We start from the raw sequence: 20,670 nt of genomic DNA, 5'->3' as shown, positions 1-20,670 counted from the left end.
ACCGGTGTGCATCCCACACCCTTAACCTTATATGCACGAACGACATAGTTAAATTTTTGATGGTGAAGGCAGATTGCAAAGCAGTGTACAGAAGTGCGACTGGAAAGTGTTCAGCCTTGTGGTCAAAAGTTAGTCGATCAACTGTGGCATCAGAGAGCCTGGAGGATTTCAGCAAAAGAAAGTTGCTGGTTCCTTCAACTACAAGGTGGAACTCATTTGATGATGCGCTTAGCAGGGTCACGGACATGCCCTTAGTGGACCTCAATCAACTTTGCACTTGCCTGGACATCAGATGCATTACAGAGAGAGAGTATCAGTTCCTTAAAGAATACTGCAAGGTTCTGAAGCCTGTCTGTATGGCATTGGATATACTTCAAGGTGAAGATGATTGTTTCTATGGTACTCTCCAACCTACCCTTGAAATCCTGATGGCCAAAATCTTGGCACTGAAAGATGGCCTCTCTCCTATGATGGCTGACCTCCCAGACCTCATAGTTCAGGTAATCAATATTCAATATTGTCTTATTAATATTATTATTATTGTAGTTTTATTTCATGTCAAGTTCCTTAAAATTCTATAGCACTTTATGCAATATAGATTCTCTCAAAGCAGCTTTACAGGGATAACAGGAAAATAATGATTCAATGATACAAAGAAAATTCAATTTGCTGTAAAGCAGCTCTGAAAAGAAAATGGTAAATGGTCATTATTCAGTTCAAATCAGTTCAGTGTTTATTTTGTTTGGTTCAGTAACTGTAGTTCATCAATTATGAAATGAGTTTAATATAGCTAAAGCAGCTCTGGAGAAAACTGTGATGTCATCATCCAGCTCAGTTCAGTTCTCATACAATAGTGTTAGTGCATTCAAGTCAGTGGGCCCTATTTTAACGATCTGAAACTTAAGTGTCAAAGCGCGAAGCGCAAGTAACTTTGTGGGCGGGTCTCGGCGCTGTTGCTATTTTCCCGGCAGGATAAATGGCTCTTGCGCCCGGCGCAAATCTAAAATGGGTTGGTCTGAAGTAGCTTCATTATTCATAGGTGTGGTTTGGGCGTAACGTGAAATAAACCAATCAGAGCGTCATCCAACATTCCCTTTAAAAATAGGTGCGCAAGTTCCATTATGGATTGCTATTATTATGGCGTATTTACCAGGCGCACGCCAGGAGCGGTTCAGAGCCGAGGAGACTGATGTTCTTGTAAGAGCAGTGAAAGACAGGAAAGTTGTGTTGTATGGGGATGGGAGAAACCCACCCAAAATAGTGTCGATTAAACAGGTTTTCTCACATCTTCGTGGCACACCACAATGATTTCCGTCATCTCATGTGTTAATATTTTTTTAGTGTAACATATGATTTGCAAAAATAACTTGCATCTGTGTAGATTACATGAGCAAAGTGTATGCGCGTTGTGCACGCTATACATTATGGTCAAGCATGCGCCCTTAAAATAGCATAATGAACAACGCGCAACGTGCCACTGACTTTAGACTAGGTTTTTTCTGGTCAGTGGCGCAATTGTTTAATGGAACAGCAAAATAGCACCAGGGATTGTTTGCGCCGGAACACGCCTCCTTTTTTGCGCTGAACCGCCCAGGGAGCGCAAGTTCATTCACTATTTTAGTGATGTGCTTCTGTGGAGGGAAAAGCGCGCTTTGCGCGGGTGCAAAATAGGAATGACACATGCGTCGGTGTACAAAGTCAATTGCGCTGGGTGCAAGATAGGGCCCAGTATGTTTACAGTATGTATTTGTTCTTAAGTTTAATTCTACTTACTTTTTTTCCTGACATAAATGTAATTATTCTGGTATGAATGCATGTCTAGTAGTTTATATACTGTGTAACCTGTCTAAAATTCTCTTGCAGGCTATCAAGACATGGTTTAGCTCCATCCTTGACCGTGACGAAGCTTTGCTTGCTGCGGTAACCCTGCCAAAATTCAAGCTGCGGTGGCTAAGGGATGAAACAAGAAAAGACAACATCAAGATGATTCTGGCAGCACAGTGTCGTGCTCTCACCATTGAGATACCACAGAAAGAGCCACTGCAGTCTCCTGAAAGCAAAGATCATGAAAATGACTTCTTCGCATTTGCTGAAGAGGAGAATACACATGACGAACAAGCAAGTACTGTGGACATGGAGACTTGTGAATACCTGAAATCAGCTGATATGGGATATTTAAATGATTTCGCCAGGATTTTTAAGATCTTCTTAAGCCAACACAGCAACACCTTCCAGTGCGTCCGTTGAGAGGCTGTTTAGTATTGGAAGTCTCATCCTCACCCCAAAAAGAAACCGTCTCACAGACCAGCGTTTTGAGAAACTACTCTTGCTGCGCTACAATCGTTACTTTGAAAATAAAACCTAGATGAAACTGGGAAATCAGTATTAAGATAATTCTGTAACATTAAGACAATACTTATTTTGCATTGCAGAAGTGATCTAGACTTTTTTTCATAAAACAAATTTTGTTTTGAGGACACTTAATAGAAAACAAGAGTTTTGATCTATTGGAATCATCATACATTTGTTTTGGCCATGTGAGATTTTTTAAATTTAAAAGCTGACAGATTTATGTTTAATGGGTGATGTTGTTTGTTCTATAGTATCATCTTTTTGTTCTCTAAGAAGTTATTAAACATTTTAAATGTTTAAGACATGTCTTTTGCCCTAATATAACTTATTTCTTAATAGCAATTATCTATATTACACTGTTTTAATGCATTACTGCATTAAACACTAGTACAAGAACTTCTCACCTGTTACACCTGTAAGGCCTGAAAGAGATCAAGCCTTAGCCAGGTAAGAAAAAGTAACGCAAAAGTAACGCAAAAGTAACGTAACCAATTACTTTCCATAAAAAGTAACTAAGTAACGCAATTAGTTACTTTTTTGGGGAGTAACTCAATATTGTAATGCATTACTTTTAAAAGTAACTTTCCCCAACACTGCTTGTGACTCTGGTCAATGACTCTATGCTTAAGGAATCAATCTTGAATCTAAAAAGGGACAATTGTTTATCTGTTAAAATATTAACTATATCTAGAATAACGCATGCTATGATGGGATTATTAACATGTTGGAGTCAATGCATTATATGTTTGTATTCCCGTATGCATTTTCTTTCTCTTGTAATCATTGTTTTAATTAGGTCAGTCTAGTAATATGTGTGTAAGAAGTTTGTCATGTTTGAGTTCTAAATGCAGAATTTATAATTCTCTGTAATTCTGTGTGAATGAAACATTGAAATTCAGTATCAGGAAAATATTAAGAAACGTTATAAAGTTGTTAATAAAACAGGAGAATGTTCTGCAGATATCACGCAATGTGATCAATAGACAATAGACGAGGCGTGTCTAAGCTCCATATAGCAACGTCTCATTGGAGGATCACATCTGAAGGATGGAGCCAAATTGCTCCTTTAAAACTATGCTGTCCGAACAAGCTAATGTCAGAAATCGTCTCGAAATCGGTCAGAAGTCGGACTGAAGCACAGTCGTTGAAACCCAGTAGCTGAAGCACCGCTACTTTGACCACGGCTGAAAAGTCGCTTGGGTCATGCTAGAAAGAAGAAGTTGAGAAGATCCTTTATCTGGGCTGATTTTCCATCTAACAGTCACCGACTTCAACCACGAGCCGCGCCGCTGATCATTCAACAGCCGTCACATCCAGACTCCAAAACATCTGACCAAAGTCTCCCAGGAAGAGAGCTGCTCAAGCCAGACGCTCAGAACAGCGCGTTGCACCAGCCAGCAACATCCTTCAAAGCTTCCGCGCAACCCACGAAGGGCTTTCCCGAGAAGACGTCACCTGAAAGACAGCCAATCCAAAACGGGATTCTGCTGTACACGAGTCACGGAACAACCCGATTACCTCAGCTGTCAGAGCAAACGCAGGTACACGCAAACTTCTCTCTCTCTTGCTGGAAACTGGTGAGACTCCTTTAAACCTAAAGAATCAAGCCAAAGCTCTGCTTTTGTGATTTTCCTCAGGTTATGAGTTAAGTTAGCACTGAACTTGGGACTTTTCATAACTCATATCAACTCCGCGAATGTGTGAGCATGTATGTATGTATGTATGTGTGTGTGTGTGTGTGTGTGTGTGTTTAGCCTTAGTTTCTTGTAATCATTAGAAGTAGTCAATAAACCTTGTTTTGATTTTCACATATACGAGTTTCTTGTTTCTTGATTTTCTTGCTTTCTCTTGCTTATAATAACATAATAATTATAATAATAATAATAATCATAATAAAATATTGTTACTGTTGGCCACAGAATAATATTTTATCCAGAATTGGTAAAATACTCTAACCTCAATTTTCGCTGGACGAATAATTGATGAAGTGTTAAATATTAATTCTGAATCATTTACAGTGAATCATTTACAGTTGATTCAATTCTTATTCCCTGTAACAATTAAATTGAGCTAATAAATGACCTAAGGTCCTTACAATAAGGTGTGGGAATGACAGGAGTTACTAGTTCAGTTTGTTTGGGGCTGCTCATAGACTTGGCAGATACCTGGCTCATAGTACCTGCTACCAGCCATTTCCCTGAAGTTCAGCATCCTTGTCGACGCAACTGAGATGATGATCACCAGATGAGGGTGGATGGTCAGTAGAAGATCATATGCCATATCTCTCACCAGAGAACCTGTTGGCCATTCTGTCGTACAACGACCCTAACGATGAGAGACGTGATGAAAGCCATGATCTCGGTGATCGGAAGTCAGGCTGACATAACAATAGTGATGATGTAGAGTGGTGCCAACATGTTGGTTACGATGATAAAAAGAAGGGCTGGCATGTTGAGCAGCAGTATGTGGGGGCAGGCTGATGTGACTGTTTCAATAAGGTGGACTGACGTGATGATCTCGATGTGGAGAAGCGCTGATGTGATGATTTTGATGTGGAGAAGCGCTGATGTGATGATCTCAGTGATGTGGAGATGGGCTGACTTGACGATCTCAATAATGGGAAGATGGGCTGACATGACAATCTCGATAATGCGAAGATGGGCTGATGTGACAATCTTGATATGGGCTGACGTGACGATCTCGATGTGTAGATGGAGCAGGTGATGATGGGTATCACCTCGGAGATGAGAGTGGAGAGTAACGATGCTTGTCTTTACCGCGCCCTGGTAAGTAGCCTCTCTGTTTGGAGCAAGCATGTTGAAAACTGCTGTGCTCGTTTCTTTAATTGACTGACCTCCATTCTTAGAATCTTAACATCAGCAGTTAGTTGCTTTACTGCAGACTTGATTTCAGAAGAAATGTCCCCAGTTGATGCTGTCTTTGTGGACACCATAGCAGAAAGCAATTCTCCAATGGGTGAAGTTGCAGATGAGTTTGGTGTCAGGCTGGTCTTTTGACTAATATGGGAAAGGGGTGCAAGCCTGAGGACTTCCTGTGCCCGTTCCCATTTACAAGCAGTGACTAAAGCTTCCTCTAGGCTAGTAGCGCCATGTTCATGACATTTTGCTTGAAGAACAGGGTCAAGACCGTCTGTGAACCGTCCATAGATGTCTAAATCTTTTTGTCATCATCGCTCTCGTTGGGAGATGAAGAATGTGCGGGAAGCACGCAAGAATCAATAGACATTTTCCCATTGATTTAGACAATGTTTAACTTCGAATGGGAGCAATGAAATAGTCTATTTTAAACGGACCAAATGTTGCATCAAAGTTCACTCACCAAAATGCTTTGTGGTGCATTGAAAAATGCGCTGTCTTAGTTGAATGCCACTGCCGCAAAACTTCCAGAAACTCGTAAACTTTAACTCGCTGCCACCAGTCTGTAACCCTTATTTTCTGCTGTGAACACTCCAGTCTCTTCAACATGTATAACATAAATAAAACATGGGTTACAATGATGATGATTCATGTTTCGGCATAACAGCATGCACAGACTAAAGACTTGTTTACATTGCACGCATCTGCGGTGCGTTACGGCTGCAATGCGGCTACCGGAGCTGATGTTTGTTTTGTGTTTTTGCTATCCCACATGAGTCTGCACTGGGTGTTTATTTTAAAGTTGACAGGTTTTTGATCTTTTATTTTATATTACTGCGTGACTTCAATGCGGCATCCTTCAAAAATAGGTGAGGCACCTGTCTAACATGCCACGGCACGGCTGGTGTAAATATGCATTGACTAGAGTGGATTATGAGCGCGCCTGCCACGCGGCTACATTTGAAATAACTGACTTTTGATATCAGAAAAGAGGAGATTGAGTTTGTTGCCCAGCCCTATTTGTTTAAATTGCAAGAGGCAGTTTAAGGGGGTTACTCAGGGATTACTCATTTGGCACAAGTCAAATTGCGCAGTAGCATACGGTAATCTGCTGGAAGGTAGTTATTTTCATTTTTGAATAACAAGTTTTAAATATGGATATTTTTCTTACAAAAACGCATTAAACCGACAAGATTACTTTTTGTACGCACATACAAAACTGTTGTTTATTCGACATTTTGAATTGGTGTCATACGCAGTTGACGTAATGAACACAGCCCAGGCTTCCATGTTCTTCGTCTGAACGCTGTGTAGCGAATTAACTCAAAGGGGAAATATTAAGAAATTATTAATGATTTATTAATGATGGTTAATTATGAATATGTAAATCTGTTAATCAGATTTACTGGATATAGCTACATTAATCTTAATAATACAATCAATTAACCTGTTGTCCAGGCAACACTTAGTGTTGATTGTTTAACAATTCTAAGAAATGTTCATTTCCAGGTTATGGAAAAATAACATTCTTATTGCACCATGCTACTTAGAGCATAGGTTCGGGGTCTATATCACTTAAGAGGCAATTCATTAGCAGATGGAGTCAGAACCAAACATGTATTGTGCACAATCTTTATAACTAACTCACAAACACATAACTAAACTAACATAACATAACATAACATAACATAACATAACATAACATATAATATAACTTAACATAACATAACATAACATACACAAAGGGTCACACACATATGTAGGTCAGAATGAGTAATGATAGAGTTGAACCGGAAGAGGTACTAGAGCTATAGGAAAAAGTCAAAGACAATCTGGAAAGGACTCATCAGTTTCTTTTAGCAATAGCAAAGGTAAGTCTTACAAATCAATACTAAATCGCTGCTTTAAAATGTACGATACTTGCAAGATGCCTTTAGAGCGTCGGATCTGCAGGTTGAGGATAAATCTTGAGGTTATCGTTTGAAGTTGTTGCCAGTCTGTTGGGTGATGAGCACATGGCTGGGTGTCGTAGGCCAGGGCCTAGAGAGGCTGGCCACAAGGAGACCTGTTCGGTTGTCCAGAAGCAAGGAAGAAGAGAGGGAGTGGCACTGTTCGCTGGTTTTTAACCTCTGGTCAAAGTCACACCTCTCAGTTGTTGACCGGACCAATGAAGATGTTGTAATTCCAGGTGGCAACACCCCTCCTGTCAGGGCTTTTACAACCCATAAAGATTAACAAGCTGAGTTCTTGAATAAGAACTATTAAAGATTATTGTAATACTGATGTGCCTGTTCATTTATAGAATTAATGCAGTAACGTCTTTGTTCTGTGTGGAAAATGCAGGGAAGATGCAGATTTCCTGTGTCTCTTCTCTGCTCTCAATGTGGCAGCACATTCCTCAGTGCAATAAACTTCTCGGGGGATGGGGACAGTCAAATCCCAGAGTGAGCTTAAAACTATTGGTGAACTAACAAATAATTGTGTCTGATTTGTCTCAGTCATTACAGCTGGCTCAGTATTGTCAGACTCTGTACATGTGAGCAGCATGAGGCATGTGCGTGATACTGATGCAGGAGCCAGCCAATAACGAGTCGGCATTTGGACGTAGAACTCCGGAAGCCTGCACTGCGTTAACTATGTCAACTGCGTATGACAACAGTTGGAATTCTGAAATAAAGTCATTATTTTTGTTTCATTTTTGTGCACAAAAAGTATTCTTGTTGCTTCATAATATTAAAGTTAAACCACTGTAGTCACATGTACTATTTAATGATGTCTTGAATATCTTTCTGGACCTCAAAAGGTACAATTACATTGCTGCCAATGCGTGCTTCAGAAACCCTTGGATTTCATCAAAAATATCTTAATTTGTCTTCCAAAATGAACAAAGGTCTTACGGGTTTGGGAGTACTTAATGACAGAAATTTTATTTTTGGGTGAACTAACCCTTTAAGCTCTATTGTGTGGAATACAGTTACAGTGCACAGCATAAATGAGTACACCTTCTCTGAAAAAAGATGTATTTCTTTATGATCACTAATACAATTCATGGAAAGATGGCAAAATTAAAATGTATTACATTATTATACATAATAAAAACAGAAATATGTCATAAAATATGGAAATTAGCCAATTTTGTTTAAATTAAGGATTGCAGAAATTAGTACATCCTAGAATTGATTCAACAAATGTATAATATTCTAGTACTTAGTATGCCCTCCATAATTTTAAATTTACTACTCTGACCCTTCTTGGCATGGAGTGTACAAGTTCATGACAAATTGTCACATCTGTCCTGTTTAACTCCTGGATGAGCTCCTTAAATGCCCTGATCTTTAATGGGGAGTGTTGCTCAACTTGTCTCTACAGAATTCCCCACAGGCACTCAAGAGTGTTAAGATTGTCCACAGAAGTTTTTTTTCACCTTGGGAGAATGCATTTCCTTATTGTCATGTTGAAAAAAATGCCAAACAATGCAGGGAATGAGGAAAGGGTTTCAAGTTTGTGTCTGTTTCAAGTTTGTGCATTAAATTACACAGTGGTGTGACAGCATTGATATAGCACTCCCTATAGTAACTCCCTCACACCTTCAGCACGTGAGACCAGAGTATTGATTCCCAGAATATATATTTTGTAAATATGGGCTTTGGAAATGGCTAATTGACTTTATTGCGCTTTGACTACGGTAGGTAGTTCCGGTGAGAACAACCACGCATGTCATTTCTGCAGGCTGCATCATACTCTGTAATATAAACGGTCTCTCTTTTAATAGCTTTTGCTGGCTCTGAGACACTCACTTGGTATTTCTTCTGCTCTGTCTAGCAAAAAATCCCTCATCACTAAATAAAAGCTTAAAATGAAGGCCTTGTCACAAGTCCATTGTTTTTGAATTTCTGTGTTACTTTTGCTATATTTTTACACTTAAAACAATGATTTGGTAATCCTCTTGTACCACTGTCCTCTAACACTTTTAAAGAGAAGTCATTTCTTGACAATTAAATGTTTTGGTTCAACATACTTGTTGATCAAAAATGCCTTAAATTAATGCCAGAAATGTATACATACTTCTTTGGTAATTGATTAAGCAGACTTGCTGGAACATTATCTCTAAAGAACCCTAACATGTCTTCTAAGTATTTGAGTAATTGCTGACTTTCACAAGTTTCATAAGGGGTGTACTCCTTTATGCTGTGCTCTGTATGTGCTCCTATTTCAATTACTTACCGAACCTGTCATAATGTGTTGTTTTGTGCAAGACACAATCAGTCTGAGTCAAATTAAACATTTATTATATTTCACAGACCAATTCAGCCTATAGGCATGTCAAAATGAACATATTTTCTTCTATTTGATTACAAGCAAAAACAATGAAAAAGTGAATGCACTATAATTCAGTTTAAGAACTTTTAGTCTGTTAACTAAAACTTTAAACACAAAGAAAGTACCATTCTATTGTCCACTGACAAGATTATGTTAATCAGTTTAAAGTTACATGTAAAAGTGTGCTGTTCCAATAAATCTGATACAGCTATGTTTATAGTTTATAACAAATGTTGGTGCAAATTTGGCAGTTTATAAGTTGGACTTTAAACTTGAATGGCATCTGGGAGAACAGCAATGACAAGTAAATGCTGGGCAATTCAAGCTGTGTTGGAAAATATTTATAAAACCTATGTTTAGGTGAGTATGTGTGAATAATGTATATCCATGTTACAACTCCTTGGATCCGAGAGCCTCTACTGATGCGTGAAGTTTCTTTTAATTCACCATGCGTGACAATGCAATGTTGAAACAGCATCTTTATTCCGTACACCATGCAACGAATCACAGCACCCCACAGCACTGTGAAAACTATGGAAAAAAAATTCATATAAAAAAAAACACCTCATAAACACATCAGATAAGCATCACAAACATTACGTTACAACGAACATTCATTGATACATTGATCTCGTTAATCAACATACCTCGCTACGCTCTCCAAAGAGTGCAAACCAAATATGATAATCCTTTAGTCAACATTAACGTACGTCCAGTTCAATTCAAATGATGCAAAGTATAAAATCCATATTAAAAATATAGGCTCAAACAAACAATCAGCGTCTAACATGCATGTCCTTAAGCTTACTAGCCCACCTGATCACTATGGCGTCTGAGAAGGAGTTTCTGGTTACAATTTACACATGCACACACAAGGTGCAGCAATAGACATTCAGATACAAAGTTCATCATATAACTAATAAATTACACAAACATCTTCAATATTTCATAACCTAATTCCTATTAGCTTTTTATATTAGGAAAATAAATAACAGTATTTTAAATGGTCCCTTACAATCCATTTTCATTAAAACAGACTTGAGAGCCAGGAAATAGGCTTCAGGATGAAGCCTGGCAAGAGCAAAGATGCCGCAGTGCCGATACCATCCGCAACCTGGCTCAATGTGGAGGGTTGGGACGTCTCCTGTTTATTCATGTCTACTTTCAGGCTGTCAATCTTGCTCTGCATCCGGGCAGCCTCCTTCTGGAAGCCCTGCTCTATAAGAGTTTCCTTCTCCTGCAACACAAACAGAACCTGAATAAATAATGTCTAATCCTAATCTTGACCATAAGCACATTCAGTAAACCAGTTTATAGAGCAATTTGTAAACTCAGAAAGTACATCTAATCAAGCATGTCAAAAACATCTCCAAGTCAGTCTGTTACAGAGAATCACCCATATTTTATATATTATATAATACATTGGTATTCCTAAACCATTAAATTGAATAATCCTATAACTTTGAGCATTACACCTTTGCAATCAATTCAGGCCATTTTATTGAAAAAATGTTTACCTATTCAGAAATAGGCCACCAACGGTGATTACGTCATTACGTTTCATCTGAGTTTGTGATGAAATTCATACATTTCTTACATCGATTTACTACCGAATTGTGATTGGTCTTTTCTTTAATTCTACTTACAAAATGTTTTCCTTTAAGCACAACATTGAACATGTGAGAGTTTTTAGAGTAAATGTCCTTTTTACCCTCAGTTTGGCTTTCAGGACTCGTTCATTGTCTCTCCTCATTCTCTCGTGCTCTCTCTCCATCTGTTGAATGATCTGATTCACATGCTCATCATAGGTTCTCTGCATGTCTTGAAACGCTTGCTCCTGTAACCGGTTCTGTTCCTCTAGGCCTCTTTGTCGCTGCTCTAAGATCTCATTCTTTAATCTCTGCACTGTATAGAGAAAGAGGAAGTTTAGTCTACACACCCATTCTGGCTACACACACAGGCCTACACAAGAGAAGTATAGTAATGAAAGTGTGAGCTACTCTAGCAATAAGTTAATGACAAAATCTGTTTGTTACTGTTATGTGCTCTGGTTGAAGTCAATGCATAATCTTGTGTATCATTGACAGCCTTGATTGACAAAGTATGAAGATGATTTGAACTGTACCCTCTTTTTCTTGTTCTGCTGCACTGAGAGATTGGTCGGCTTGTAGAATCATATTTCCAATATCTTCCTTTGCTTTCAAATACACACTCAACACTTCCTCACACTGTGGGGAAAAAAAAGACAAATTTATAATCATTCAATTTTTTCATTTCTTAAAAATGCGAGTGCTGTTTTGAGCAACAAATCATACTGAAAGGAATAGTTCACCCAAATATATAAACCATTAACATGGTGTTAATTTTTCCATGAGGAATGTTGATGCTGTTATTTCTTATACAAAGTTCTTAGTTACCATAGCTGTCAAGCTCCAAAACAAAAACAATCATTAAAATACCATAATAGTTGCCCAGATTATTAATTGTTTTATATTGCATAACATGAAATGTAGCATGAGTCATGGTGTTTTTTTGTTTTTGTTCGCACCGTATTTCAGGTTTGACAGGTCTGTTACAGTCTTCAAAATTTCTAATTTTATGCTTCAAGGACAATAACTAAAGCAAACAGATTTAGAACAACTTCTTTATCAGCATTAAAGATGTTTATCAGTGCTGTTACATGCTGTTCTGTACCATTATTTGTGACTGTGTTCTTGCTCTGTATTCATTGGTCAGCTGTGCGAGCTTGTCTCTGTACTGTCGGTATCCTCCAGTTTTCAGGTATAATCTATCAGAAATGCCTTTTTCCAGTGTATCGAACACCTCACGCAGAACCTCCTCACACTGCATGAGAGACGCTTGATGATTCTGCTGGCACATGTCTTGATATTCATTATGAATCTTCCTCTAAATTGTGAGAAGCAATGAGAGAGAGAGAGAGAGAGAGAGAGAGAGAGAGAATCTGTTTATACTTTTGTGATAAAGGGAATATTGCACATGGATTGAATCTCCATTATTTGAATCTGTGCACATATTCACTATATTAAATAAGTATAGCTTTGAATACTGATGAAAACTGTAAGGTCCTAGGTGCTCTCTTTCTGGTAGGCCTTGAAAGTACACAAAATTTAAATCTAAACTTCAAGTATGCTCAAATAATGAAAAAGAAAATGTAGCTGCTTTGCCATTTACAAAATTGTAGTTTAAGGGGGGGGGGTCATTGTGATTTCACTTCTTTTTTTTTTAACTTTAGTTAGTGTGTAATGTTGCTGTTTGAGCATAAACAACATTACAAAGTTACAGACAGAGGTATTTTCTTTTAAAGAATTCTCTGTTTAAGGATTACCACAAATGGCTGGTAGGGTCTACAACAAGCTTCTTCCCGGGTTGGTGACATCACTAACCCTAGAATTTACATAAACCCTGCCCCCGAGAACACGCAACAAAGGGGGTGAGGCCATGTTACTGCATTACAGTATGTAACACAAATGCAATAGCATGTCATAAAAGCAAAATGAGTTATAAGTTAAAAGTTATAACCATAATTAAACTAAACTATACCTGTACTATCTTCATGCAGCATATATTCTCCTGCTCTGTAGGCATCTTACAACAATTCCCACTATAGGGTGACTGTCCTGCATTTTGCCCTGAATTGTCCCGCATCCCGCAAGTCATAAGCAGTGTCCCGCATTTCAATTTTGTATTTTTTATGTATTATTATTATTTCTGCATCATTTTATTTAATCATCCTTTAAATTACAATTCCACAATAAAAAAGTTAATAAGAAAACACAGAACATGCGCAGCTGTTATTTGTTCTAGCCAGAGCGGGAAAATATTGAAAAAAAATATTTGCAACACAAAAAAAATGGATCTATCCGGAGCTCCAGAGAAGAAAAAGCATCTTTGTTCGTATAAAAAAAAATAATGGGAGAAAAAATATACGTGGTTAAAACCAGCTACAGGTGACCCTAAAAAAGCAGAATGCAGTTTCTCGTCTGGGATCGCTGTAAACTGTAATTTTGACCTTCAACCATTTGGGCTCCATTGAAGTCCACTATATGGAGAAAAATCCTGGAATGTTTTAATTCTTTTTGACTAAAGAAAGAAAGACATGAACATCTTGGATGACATGGGGGTTAGTAAATTATCAGGAAATGTTAATATGAAAGTGAACTAATCCTTTAAACAACATGGAATTTTCTTGAAATAAAATGTAAGAAAAGTTAGCTAAATCTAGCTAATGCTTATATGTAAATGCAAACGGAACACAACAATAATCAAATTTTACCATGAGCTCTTGTTGGTAGATCTGGTCATTGTCATTGAAGGACATGGCGATGAAAACTTCTGTGGCCTTCTTCTCTGCGACTGTGTGGATGTTGGACAGATCTTCAGGGTCCATAGGAAGCTGAGCCATGTTGAGCATCTCGGTCATGTAGGACTCCAGGGCCTGTTCCACTGCACGGACATTCTGGATCTTAGCCAGAGACATGACTGCGTTCTCCAAACATGGAACCTTCCCACTGCGGATCGCCTCTATGTAAACCTCAGCAAGATTCCCCAGAGCTGTCAGGAAACAACTCCATAATTCAGTCATTTGTATTTGTTTTATTATACACAGTCCATTGGTCACTGGTTCTCAAGAGATTCAAAACTTTTATAAATTTGTTCTCAAGGGTTTCTAATGCGGTGCACACCTGTTCCAGTAATAGTACGGCCTCCACTGACGACTTTTGGCTCTGCATTGTCGTAAATGTAACAGCAAAATGTTTTTGCCTGCTCAAGGAACTCTGAATCCAGATCGTTCTCTTCCAGTTCCTCCATTCTTCTCATGTTTTTTGTACTAGCCGGCCGAGGGAACACAAAGCACTTTCTCCCCGCAAAGAAATTACGCAGACAGCGGCGGGGCAGGTTATACCGCTCAGTCTGATCTGAGCTACCTAAAATAAGATAAATATTAGTAACATAATTATGGAATCATAATACAGTGCAAAGCATAAATGAGTACACCCCCTCTGAACAAATACAAAAGATGTATTTTCTTTATGATCACTAATACAATTTATGGAAAGATGGCAAAACAAAAATGTATTAAACATATACATAATAAAAACTGAGAAATATATTTCATTGATAGCCATAAAATAAGTAAATTAGCCAATTTTGTATACATTAAGGATTGCAGAAATTAATACACCCTAGATTTATTTCAACAAATGTATTCAAATGTATAATATTCTACTTAGTATACCCTCCATCATTTTGAATATACTGCTCTGACCCTTCTTGGCACAGAGTGTCCTGGATGATGAGCTCCTTATATGCCCTGATCTTTAATGGGGAATGTTGCTCAACTTGTCTCTACAGAATCCCCCACAGGCGCTCAAGAGTGTTAAGATTGAGTGCAATACATGTCCACGGAAGGGTTTTCACCTTGGGAGAATCCATATCCTCATTGTCATATTGAAAAAATGCCCAACAATGCAGGGATTGAGGAAATGGTAACAAATCCTGTTTCATGTTTGTGTATTAAATTACAAAGTGGTGTGGGAATTCATGCCAGTTTTGATAAAGCACAACTCCCTCACACCTTCAGCACTCATACATCCCTATAAAAGAGCTTTACTACCACTGAACTTTACTGTGGGAAGCAGGCACTTTTCACTGTTCTCCTCCTCTAGTAACACCATAACATTTTGGATGCATGTTAGATTATTGATTATTGATCTCATGAGAAAAAAAATATATTTTGTTTTATTTAGTAACTTTTAGGAGGGTGTACTCATTTTTGCTACACAACATTTTATCACTTTGATAAGAAAATCTTATTTTCCTGAATAATTTTGACATGCTTCTTTGGTAATTGATTAAGCAGACTTCCTGGAAGATTATATCTCTAAAGAACCTGAACATGTCTTCTAAGTAATTGAGTAATTGCTGACTTTCAGAAGTTTCAGAGGGGGTGCATTCATTTATGCTGAGTACTGTATATACTCTATATATTGTGGGTGCTTCTCAAACGGAAGTCTGTGTCCTAGTAAAGCTTCATATCTCGGCTGCCACATCATTATTACATCTCCATTTGAAGGATCCTTGGAAGGCAGCCTTTGTTTCGCATCCTTCATTCAGCTCATTTTGAAGGATGTATCAGGTGTATCCTTCACGTCCTTCAATCACCCACAATCCTTAGTTTGTCTGAGTTCATTTGCGAAATGTAAGACAAAAACTATGTTATTGGAGATTCAGGCTTACATGTTATCTTTTGTTCTGGTGTAAAAATTAATCACTTCACAATAAACAGCCAATAATGTAAGTCACTGGGAGACCACAGATGGTTATCATTCACTGTATTGCATTAATAGAAAGCCAGTTAATAATGAGATTTTGGTCCTACTTTATATTAAGTGGCCTTAACTACAATGTACTTACATCAAAAAATAAGTACAATGTACTAATTGGGTTCATATTGAATTGCAAAAACTTTTGCTGCTATTGAAGTGGGATACAGGTAAGGTTAGGGAAAGCTTTGGTGGTATGGGTAGGTTTAAGGGTAGGGGTAAGGTGTAAGGGATGGGTCAACAGTGTAATTATAAATGTAATTACAGAAATTAGTCACAGATATAATTACATGCAGGTGTTTTAAAATATAAGTACAATGTAAAAACATGTATGTACACAATAAGTGCATTGTATTAAATGATTAATTTAAATGTAAGTACATAGTAGTTAAGGCCACTTAATATAAAGTGGGACAGAGATTTTTAATACAAAGTATTTTTCCAAAATTAATTTTTAATAGTATTTTCGTGCTGTGACTGTGGGGACGGGAACATGTGTGACGTAGCCATGTGCTTTTAATAGACTGTTTCATTCTAGCATTCAATGCTGAGAAGGACACTAGCCTACAAGCCTTTGAAGAACTGGACTAGGAAGGCAATGACTCTGCAGGCAGCTTTTGTGCACAAAGGCACCTTACGAAACTGATTTCAGACAGAAATGAGGCAGCGTAACAGTTTATTGATCTACAGCAAAACAGAGCGATCTTTGGCGAGAACTAAGCAAATATTTATTTAATTTCTCATTTCTTGTTAGAAATGACATCAAAAGTGGAAAACGTTGGTCAAAAACATACATTTAAACAGGATTGTGGGATATCAAAGGCAGCGAAGGATACGTCTATATGCTGCCTTCAAAAACTGATCAGATTCAGGAAACAGGAAGTAAAGCTATCTTTGGATTCCTTCCTTCCTTCGAATAGGATCAAGACTTCTATTTGAGAAGCACCCTATATCAATGATTATTCTTTCTCATCCTTGTTCCTGGAGACACACCAACACATTTTCAAACTCTTCCTAATCACACACACCTGATATAACTAATCAGCTCATAAGTAAAGACTTCAAGACCAGTAATATATGGGTCAGATTGTGAAGCGATCCAAAGGGTTAGAAAACACTGTATTATTTTATGAGTGCCAATTTAAGCTCAGCCAAAGGAATTAGTTTGGAGATTTTTTGGGGGGAAAACTTGTTTGGAGACAGTCATTATGACTAGTGTGTCACTAGCTGCACACTGTAGCCTTAAGATAATCATTGAATTTACTGTAATATTGTTCTAATTGGTCTAAAATGTTTTTGAAAGGGCAAAAATGGTCTGTGATGGTGTTTTTGTAAGTGTGCCTGTTAGTAAAAGAGTATGTACTGTATGTGTTTAATGCCAACTCTTTTTCTCACCTGTTTTGAGTTTCAATGCACTCTCCAGATACTCGTCTGATGTTATCTGGTCATCCCCCTTTTTCAGTTCCAGAGTGAAGTCACGAACAGCCCAGACAAACGATGGGAAAACACGCATGAAATCTGCCGACTCGTCCTCATCTCGACTCACTTCTGCCTTCACGCGAATGTTCTCCGTCAGCTCTGTAACGTAGCTACATTCAGCACTGTTCAGGAAGAATTACACTAATGCTATGAGTGTTTTTAATTTATTACAGTGGATATGCATGTTTATTGTTTGTTTATTGTGCATGTGAGAAGGATACTGCAGCTTTTCCAGTGCCGTGTTGTCAATGGTCCCTAAGCTGTTGTACACTAGAGTGCTGCTGAGAAGAACAGCCAGACAGAAGATCCACGTGTCATGTTTCTCATCCCCCTGAAACATTAACAGTCCGTCAGCTACAGAATAAGTGGCCACTTATATACCTTTACTAGCATTCAGACCATTCAGTTTAAAACTGTGTAAAGTCCAAATTATTCTGTGCAGTGAATTTTCTCATTCTCATCTCAAGGTAATGGTAGACTTTGTTGCTATATAGATAATGTTGCTATGGATGCAGTGTGGTTTTCCGCCTCACCTTGTCGACATCACCAAGTCCCTCTGTGTCCAGCAGCACCAGAGTGTGTCCTTCTTTAGTGGGGTGAGGGACACACCACATCCAGATGCCTTTGGTCTTTGACTCAATAGTGCTGCCGAGAGCAAAGCCTGAGACAATTACAATAACATATAAGGATGTTTGAGATGAAAAACAAATATTTTAAAAAATCTAGTTGCCAGTCCAGAATTCAGTAATATAATATTTGTATTCAAATTGGTTTTTGTTTCATAAAAACATACTATTTTAAAGAAAATGTTTAGATGATATCCTGTTTGTTATGCCATTTCCTGTTTTGTGATTGTCACTAACAACCTCATCAAAGTTTTCTGATTATGAATAATATTTTCTCTATTTCTTGTTCTTGTTAAGAAATGATAATTAAAACAAATTATGAATAAAAATAAAAATTTTTGTCAATTTGACCCTGTTGTGGTCAAGGAACTAGAGCAATTTTGTCATCATTTCTTCATTCAACACATAAGATATTGATTACAACTTCAGCACCATTGGACCGAACCATCAAGAATTTCTCTCAAGACTGCATTATCCAGACGCTCTTCAACAGCTAAGGCAATTGCAAGTATCGTACATTTGAACACTAAACAGCAACTTAGTATTAAGTTGTGAGCCCCTTTGTTAACAAAGGTGATTTATATAGTGAGAAACTGATGGTTCTTTCAGCTTGTTAAATTACTCTTTACTCTTTTCATAGATCCATTCCCCTGTTATGCTATGGTATCTTCACTCCCACTTTCTCATTTCCCCTTTATGTCAGATTTGTGTGTATGTGTTTGTTAGATTAGTTATGTGTTCGTGATTTAGTTAAATAAAATGGTAACACTTTAGAATACTGATCCTTCATTAATGAATAACTACACAGGAACAAATGAGTAATGCATTATTGACACTCTAGTAATTACTATTAACAAGAAACTCTGAATTATGAATTAGTAAGTAATAGTGCTCAGTTGAAGATGGTAGTTCACTATTAGCTAATCAGTAACTACTATTTTTTCATACCTCCTAGAGAACTACTAAGAACTACTAAATACAGGTTCATAATTAACATGAATGATGCATAATGTATAATTAATTTTAAAGTGAAGGTCATGGTAACACTAGTAATGACTGAAGTATCATCAAATCCTTCAGAAGGAATTACTAATTATTTGGATCAGTATTCTAAAGTGAAGACCATGGTAATTACTTAAGTGTTACCAAATACATCAGAAGGAATTACTGTACAAAACTATACAAAAGGTAACACTTTAGTATAGGGAGCACATATTCACTATTAACTACGAATTTTCCCTCAATAAACTCCTAATTTACTGCTTATTAATAATTAGTAAGTTTGTTGTTAAGTTTTGGTATTGGGTAGGATAAAGAATGCAGAATAAGGCATTAATATATGCTTAATAAATATTAACAAACAGCCAATATTCTAGTAATATGCATGCTAATAAAGTAACTAGTTAAAAGACCCTAAAATAAAGTGATACCATACAAAAATGTACAAAAACCTCACAAGTTTACAATGACTCCAGTATTTACTAGAGAGTTATCATGTTTATCACTTTAGAATACTGATCCAAATAATTAGTAATTCCTTCTGAAGGATTTGATGATACTTCAGTCATTACTAGTGTGTTATGACCTTCACTTTGGAATTAATTATACATTATGCATCATTCATGTTAATTATGAACCTGTATAGTAGTTTTTAGTAGTTTTCTGTATGAAAAAACTGTACTTATTAGCTAATGGTGAACTACGACCTTCAACTGAGCACTATTACTTACTAATTCATTAATCAGAGTTTCTTGTTAGTTAATAGTAGTTACTAATGCATTACTCATTTGTTCCTGTGTAGTTATTCATTAATGAAGGATCAGTATTCTAAAGTGTTACCAATAAAACTTTTGTGCACATTTTGAGTTGATTCTGATCTGCTTATAAATCAATGTCAATTTAATGATTATGATCACAGCAACATGCTAAGAAAAAGTTATTTTTCTGTGGCCACAGAAAATATCATTTCTGAAGAGTTGATAGACGACCAATAATGAGTATTCACTGGATGAACATATTAATTGATTGTAATATTAATTAAACTACATGAACTTAACTCAGTTAACCGATCCAAATATTTATAATTATAACGAGTTATAATCAATTATTCATTTTTTCCCCTTTTGAGCTAATTTGCTACACTTTACCAAATTACCAAACTTCAATTTACCAAATTATCTCTGGGATTGAACCATTGAAGGCCTTCAAAATAAAGATACCAAAAGGAAAGTTTGTTAAGAACCAGAATCTAAAAGGATATTAAGATATATGTAATAGCTTCTTGAGTTATAGGCATGCAAACTTGACGCAAAAAAACGTTGCTATTTTTGAACTGTCACCGTTGGCATAATGAAACAAAGTCAACGGATTTTACTAATAGACCTACCAATCTCTGTTTAAAAATAAAATAACGATGCTTCCATCTTTCTAAAGTCATTTTTACACCCTCTAATTTGGCTCCAAATATCAGGTGAAGATTTGGAGCCAAACACATACCCACACCCACCCCCCTACAAAATACTCAAAAATGCATCTGTGATTTCATATATTGGCTTTCATCACCATTTATGTTTGTCTTTCTACAATAAAAACATTAACAAAATCAAAAATCTGGCCCAGGGAATTTTCCGAAATTTGTTTAATTTGACACGGAATGACCCTTTACTGTTTTAC

The 20,670-nt window shown here is 37.1% G+C and overlaps 1 protein-coding gene across 3 annotated transcripts in view; it reads right to left on the bottom strand.

The window, feature by feature from the left end:
* LOC137002688 (guanylate-binding protein 1-like) overlaps window positions 1-20,670 on the bottom strand; it is a 123,653-nt gene that overhangs the window by 102,065 nt on the left and 918 nt on the right. The window contains exons 3-12 of one of the 3 annotated variants that reach the window (XM_067362506.1): window positions 17,905-18,032; window positions 17,593-17,702; window positions 17,288-17,481; window positions 14,252-14,494; window positions 13,843-14,120; window positions 12,243-12,455; window positions 11,674-11,776; window positions 11,260-11,453; window positions 10,564-10,785; window positions 9,659-10,079 (exon numbers count right to left, since the gene is read on the bottom strand). In XM_067362506.1, the coding sequence (XP_067218607.1) occupies window positions 10,576-10,785; window positions 11,260-11,453; window positions 11,674-11,776; window positions 12,243-12,455; window positions 13,843-14,120; window positions 14,252-14,494; window positions 17,288-17,481; window positions 17,593-17,702; window positions 17,905-18,032 (1,673 nt within the window). In that variant the 3' untranslated portion in view covers window positions 9,659-10,079; window positions 10,564-10,575. Of the gene's footprint in view, window positions 1-9,658; window positions 10,080-10,563; window positions 10,786-11,259; window positions 11,454-11,673; window positions 11,777-12,242; window positions 12,456-13,842; window positions 14,121-14,251; window positions 14,495-17,287; window positions 17,482-17,592; window positions 17,703-17,904; window positions 18,033-20,670 lie in introns of those variants that run through there. The other 2 variants (XM_067362507.1, XM_067362505.1) reach the window with 2 other exon arrangements.

Source organism: Chanodichthys erythropterus, chromosome 16 (genome assembly GCF_024489055.1).
Source record: "Chanodichthys erythropterus isolate Z2021 chromosome 16, ASM2448905v1, whole genome shotgun sequence".
In the NCBI taxonomy this organism is placed as follows: Eukaryota; Metazoa; Chordata; class Actinopteri; order Cypriniformes; family Xenocyprididae; genus Chanodichthys; species Chanodichthys erythropterus.
This window is presented reverse-complemented; position numbering and strand designations above follow the sequence as displayed.